General features: G+C 35.7%; 1 protein-coding gene across 1 annotated transcript; it reads left to right on the forward strand.

Moving 5' to 3' along the window:
- Window positions 1-3,682: 3,682 nt before the first annotated feature.
- LOC129012751 (olfactory receptor 4L1) lies at window positions 3,683-4,612 on the forward strand. Its single transcript, XM_054448743.2, has one exon. It carries the CDS (start codon window positions 3,683-3,685, stop codon window positions 4,610-4,612), a length of 930 nt encoding a protein of 309 aa, XP_054304718.2.
- Window positions 4,613-6,682: the final 2,070 nt, after the last annotated feature.

Genomic DNA, 6,682 nt, shown 5'->3' on the forward strand with positions numbered 1-6,682 from the left:
ACTTAATTGTTGTTGACCACTTTCGATCACTCTAGATTCTATGAACATTGTCTAAAAAACTGAGTAACAATGATTTAGCGTTAAACTTTACATCCAAATAGAAGAAATACATTAGGACTAAATCACTTTACTATTTACTTCTAAACCACCACATCTGTACACATATACACAATGCACAAGCTCCTCACTGTGAACAATGGTAACACAGAGGATGTGAAAAAACAAGCTCAAACAATCTGAAGCTGAGTCCATGTTTCTTGTAATTCTCAGTACAGGGATACCTGAGAGATATTGCTGGTTTGGTTCCAGACCACTACAATAAAGTGAATTTCACAATAAAGTGAGTCAATTTTTTTGGTTTCCTAGTACATATAAAAGTTATGTTTATACTTTACTGTGGTCTATTAAGTATGTAATAGCATTATGGATAAAAAACATATATACCCTAATTTTTAAAAGTGTTCATGGTTATCTGAGCCTTTAACAAGATGTAATCTTTTTGCCAGTGGACAGTCTTGCCTCAATGTTGATGAGTGCTGACTGGTCAGGGAATTGGTTGCTGACAGTTGCAATGGATATGGCAATTTCTTAAAATAAGACAATAATAAAATTTGTCACATCAATTGACTCTTTATTTCACAAACTATTTATTTGTAGTATATGGTGCTATTTGATAGCATATAACCCAAATTAGAACTTATTTCAAAATTGCAGCCAGTCTTCTTAAACCTTGCTGCTACTTTGTCACCTACATTTATGGAATATTCTAAATCCTTTGTTGTCATTTCAACAGTGTTCACAGCATCTTCACCAGGAGTAGGTTCCATTCCCCCCACCCCCCACCCAAAGAAAACACTTTATTTGCTCATTCATAAGAAGCAACTTCTCATGCTTTAGTTTTGTCATGATATTGCAGCAATTCAGTCACATCTTCAGGACTCTTTTCTAATTCTAGATCTCTTGCTATTTCTACCACATTTGCAATTACTTTCTCCATGGAAAGCCTTCTTCATGGGAAGTCTTCTCCATGTAAGTCTTGAACTCTTCAAAGTAATCCATGAGGACTGGAATCAGCTTCTTCCAAACTCCTGTTAATGTTGATGTTTTGATCTCCTCCCATGAATCATAAATGTTCTTAGTGGCATCTAAAATGGCGAATTATTTCCTGAAAGTTTTAAGTTTACTTTGCCCAAATCCATCAGAGAAATCATTGTCCCTATGGCAGCTATAGCTTATAAAATTTCTTAAATAATAAGATTGAAAATGAAAATACTCCTTGCTCCATAGGCTGCAGAATGGATGTTAAATCAGCATGCACGAAAACAACATTAATTGGATTGCACGTCTCTGGCGGAGCTCTTGAATAACTAGGTTCATTGTCAATGAGCAGTAATGTTTTCAAATGAATCTTTTTTCCTGAGCAGCAATTCTCAGCAGTGGTCTTCAAATATCCAGTAAACCATGCTGCAGACAAATGTGCTGTCATTCAAGCTTTGCTGTTCCATTTACAGAGCACAGGCAGAGAAGTTTTATCATAATTCATAAAGGCCTTGGATTTTTGGAATGGTAAATGAGCATTAGCCTCAACTTAAAATCACCAGCTACATTAGCCTTTAACAGAAGAATCAGCCTGTTTTTTGAAATTTTGAAATCAGACATTGGTTTCTCCTCTCTAGCTATCAAAATCCTAGACAGCATCTTCTTCCAACAGAAAGCTGTTTCATCTATATTGAAAATCTGTTGTTTAGCATAGCCATTTTTATCAATGATCTTAGCCAGATATTCTGGATAACTTTCTGCAGCTTCTATATCAGCACTTGCTGCTTCACCTTGTAGTTTTATGTAATAAGAATGGCTTCTTTCTTTCAACCTCATGAACCAACCTCTGCTAGCTTCAAACTTTTATTCTGCAACTTTCTCTCCTCTCCCAGATTTCACAGAATTGAAGAGAGTTAGGGTCTTGCGCTGGATTAGGCTTTGGTTTAAGGGAATGTTGTAGTTGATTTGAACTTTTATCCAGATCACTAAAACTTTCTCCATATCAGCAATAAAAATGGTTCACTTTGTTATCATTCATGAGTTCACTGGAGTAGCACTTTTAATTTCCTTTCAGAACTTGTCCTTTGCATTCACAATTGACTGATTGTTTGGTGCAAGAGGACTAGCTTTCAGCCTGTCTCAGCTTTAGACATACTTTCCTCACTAAGCTTAATCACTTCTGGATTAAAAAACTTTTACACAGACTTTATTGTTTGGAGCAGTTTTAAGTTCACAGCAAAATTGAGCAGGAAGTACAAGAGTTCCCGTGTGCCCTCTGATGCCACATACAATCTCCCCCACCATTAACAACCCGAACCAGAGTAGTACATTCGTTACCACTGGTGAACCTACATTACATATCATTATCTCCCCAAATTTGTAGTTTACATTAGGATTTACTCTTGATGTTATACATGCTATGGGTTTTGACAAATATGTTATGTATTTCTAAGTATAGTAGATACAGAATTGTTTCAATACCCTACAAATTCTCTGTACTTCTCTTATTTCTTCATTTCTCCTTCTTCATTCAAACCCCTGGAAACCACCGATCCTTTTACTGTCTCCAGTTTTTTCTTAGTTTATTTCAAGTAAAAGACATGCAACTTTTCCTTTTACTTGAACACTTAGAGGCTATTACAAAGCTATTAATTGGCCTAAATCCAATATTGTTGTGTCTCAAAGAATAGAGAGGCCTGAAGAGAAGGCGAGAGATGAGGGAAGAGTAGGTTGGTGGAGCGGTTAGAAACAACATTTATCAACTGTCTGCCATTCTACATGGGCACAGCTCGTGGTGCCCCAAAATAATTAAAATAGTAACATAAAAGATTACTGGTCACAGATCAAATAACATGTGTAATAATAATAATAAAGTTTGAAATAAATATTTTGGGAATTACCAAAATGTGACACAGAGACATAAAGTGAGCACATGCTGTTGGAAAAACGGTGCCAATAGACTTGCTGGATCCAGGGTTGTCACAAACCCTCAGTTTGTAAAACATTAAATAACTGCAAAGCACAATAAAGTGAAACACAATAAAAGAGGTATACCTGTATATTAAAAAGAAAAATTATTTTAAATAAATTTATATACTTTCTTCCGTGTATAATTAGCTCCTGATTTGTGTGTGTGTGTGTGTGTGCTTTTTTGTTTGTTTGTTTGCTTATTTAGTTTAGAACCATAGGAAAACCTTCATACATTACTTCAGAGATGTAGAACAATGTAATTCTTCATTTCTAAATCTTGTATTCCTTATATATTGGGATAACGTAATCTCAAGAAGTGCAGGTACAGAATACTATAATAATAAAAGGCAAAATAAAAAGTAATTAATTAGTATCTAATATTTATATGTGAACAAATGAGCAAGAAAGTCAAGATCCATTGATAAGAGTATCATTTTATGGAATAAACAATAGAAAATTGAACTTCTACTTCTTCAAATAATTTGTAATTACTGCATAGTAATTGTTTCAAAGTGATATATAAGCTAATCTCTGTGTTGATATATTTAAAATTATATCATCTCATATCAACTATTATCAACAACTAATAGAAATAAGAAAATATTCGTGTTAATTGTGACTTATTTTTTAATTCTCTTTGTAAATAAAGAACTTCTGGAACCTTTCTGAGTAAATGGATCTTAAAAATGGATCTCTAGTGACCGAGTTTATTTTACTAGGATTTTCTGGACGATGGGAACTTCAAATTTTCTTCTTTGTGACATTTTCCCTGATCTACGGTGCTACTGTGGTGGGAAACATTCTCATTATGGTCACAGTGACATGTAGTTCGACCCTTCATTCTCCCTTGTACTTTCTCCTTGGAAATCTCTCTTTTTTGGACATGTGTCTCTCCACTGCCACAACACCCAAGATGATCATAGATTTGCTCACTGAACACAAGACCATCTCTGTGTGGGGCTGCATGACCCAGATGTTCTTCATGCACTTCTTTGGGGGTGCTGAGATGACTCTTCTGATAATCATGGCCTTTGACAGGTATGTAGCCATATGTAAACCCCTGCACTATAGGACAATCATGAGCCACAGGCTGCTAAAGGGGTTTGTGATACTTTCATGGATAATTGGTTTTATACACACCATAAGCCAGATAGTTTTAACAATGAACTTGCCTTTCTGTGACCACAATGTCATAAACAACGTATTTTGTGATCTTCCCATTGTGATCAAGCTTGCTTGTGTTGAAACATACACTCTGGAATTATTTGTCATTGCTGACAGTGGGCTGCTCTCTTTCACCTGTTTCATCCTCTTGCTTGTTTCTTACATTGTCATCCTGGTCAATGTACCAAAAAAATCATCAGATGGGCTCTACAAGGCGCTGTCCACATTGTCTGCCCACATCATTGTGGTCACTCTGTTCTTTGGACCTTGTATTTTTATCTATGCTTGGCCATTCAGTAGTTTGGCAAGCAATAAAACTCTTGCTGTATTTTATACAGTTATCACACCGTTACTGAATCCGATTATTTACACCCTGAGAAATAAGAAAATGCAAGAGGCCATAAGAAAATTACAGTTCCAATATGTTAGTTCTGCATAGAATTTCTAGGTGTTAGCACTATATAATTAACTTTTAAATGCTATGATGATAGTTTGAACAGGTTATGTATAATGCATCATTTCACTTTTCTTGTTATAATAATAATTAACACATAAAGACAATACTAAATTATGTTAAATTTTACATTTAAGACTTTTATAAACATAAGGATAATTAGAGATCTGTAGCAAAATAGACATAAATAAACACAAAAAGATTATTGAGGATTTTTATCACATACATTCAATATATTCATTAATAAAGAAACAACTGTAAATGAATACATGAATATATGAATATTATTAGAGGTTATTTTAATATATAGATAATCTTATTCATAAATTTATACTATTATTAAATGAGGCATCATGAACAAGTCATGAATTAAGTAATGTTAATGGAAAAAACAGAATTCTAATTTCTTGAATCAATGGAGGCAAAAAGTAAAAATGAGTCCACAAATTCAACAGCACAGTGACTATAAGATGCCGGAGAAAAAAGCCAATGGAAGAACAATTTCAGTAGAACTACAAACGAACAGCCCTTTTTGAAACCAAATGCTCTGAGGAATATAAGTAAACACAGCTGACTTTCAAACTTCAATAAATAAGAATAAAAATAAAATCCTTTTTATTTTGTGTAATATACCATGTAGCTTTACCTTTTTAAGGGCTTTACATAAAATTATAGCTAAATTTTCCTCTGGTAGGATTCTAACCCTTATTGAATTATAAGCTAAATCTGATGTTTGTGCATGTTGGAGAGGGAAGTGAGAAGTGCATTCAAAATTTGAAATAGTATGCATTGATAGTTAAGCTTATTTTCTCTTAATTAAAGACACCATCATATCTTGCTTGTGCTAGGTGATAGAGCTTTGTAATTAATTCTAAATCAGTTATATAAATCCTTTCTTCAATTCAATACATTCTCTACAAGCAGCCAGAGTTAGGTCATAAAAATGCAATTCTCAATGTCATTTTCTGGATTAAAACTATTTTATGGCATGAAGACTTAGGTTCAGATTCTCAACTGGCCTTCATAATATGGCTTGCTTCTGGAATTTTGCTCCAATCTATCCTATTCCATAATAGTAGAGTTACACTGGCCTTCTTTCAAGTTGTTCAAAACACCAGACATCTCGTTAACTGACTTTTTCTAAACTCTTCCGTTTACGTAAAAGAAACTTTCATCTCCTCTTCACCAACGTAATAACCTCTCAGAAGACCCAGATGAAATATTATATTTTAGATCACTTTTCCTACATGTTCTTGGCCAGTTTAGATTTCTTTATTTTACTCATTTATGGCATGCTACAATTTCCATCCTTCTCATATATTATGGTAATGATTGCTTGTGTAATTATATGTTAATATCTGCTTTGTCTTAGCCTATTAATTCTATAGATCTCTAATATCTAGCACAGATATTGATACATAGTAGTTCATACATATTGAATAAAGAAAAGGTGAAATAACCATATTCTAGAATAATAATATTCAATTTAACCTACTACTATGGAGAACATGTATTCTTACTGTGAGATGTGATGTGTTAAAAATATTAGAAGTACACGGGGGGAGGAGCCAAGATGGCCGAATAGGAACAGCTCCGGTCTACAGCTCCCAGCGCGAGCGACGCAGAAGACGGGTGATTTCTGCATTTCCATCTGAGGTACCGTGTTCATCTCACTAGGGAGTGCCAGACAGTGGGCGCAGGTCAGTGGGTGAGTGCACCGTGCACCAGCCAAAGCAGGGGCGAGGCATTGCCTCACTCGGGAAGCGCAAGGGGTCAGGGAGTTCCCTTTCCAGGGGTGACAGACGGCACCTGGAAAATCGGGCCACTCCCACCCGAATACTGTGCTTTTCCGACAGGCTTAGGAAACAGTGCCCCAGGAGAGTATAGCCCGCACCTGGCTCAGAGGGTCCTACGCCCACGGAGTCTCACTGATGGCTAGCACAGCAGTCTGAGATCAAACAGCAAGTCGGCAGAGAGGCTGGGGGAGGGGCGCCCGCCATTGCCCAGGCTCGCTTAGGTAAACAAAGCAGCCTGGAAGCTTGAACTGGGTGGAGC

The sequence above is a fragment of the Pongo pygmaeus genome, chromosome 15 (genome assembly GCF_028885625.2).
Source record: "Pongo pygmaeus isolate AG05252 chromosome 15, NHGRI_mPonPyg2-v2.0_pri, whole genome shotgun sequence".
Taxonomy (NCBI): Eukaryota; Metazoa; Chordata; class Mammalia; order Primates; family Hominidae; genus Pongo; species Pongo pygmaeus.

Coding starts and splice junctions, on each gene's coding strand:
- LOC129012751 (XM_054448743.2), top strand. CDS start 3,683: ATGGATCTTAAAAATGGATCTCTAGTGACCGAGTTTATTTTACTAGGA.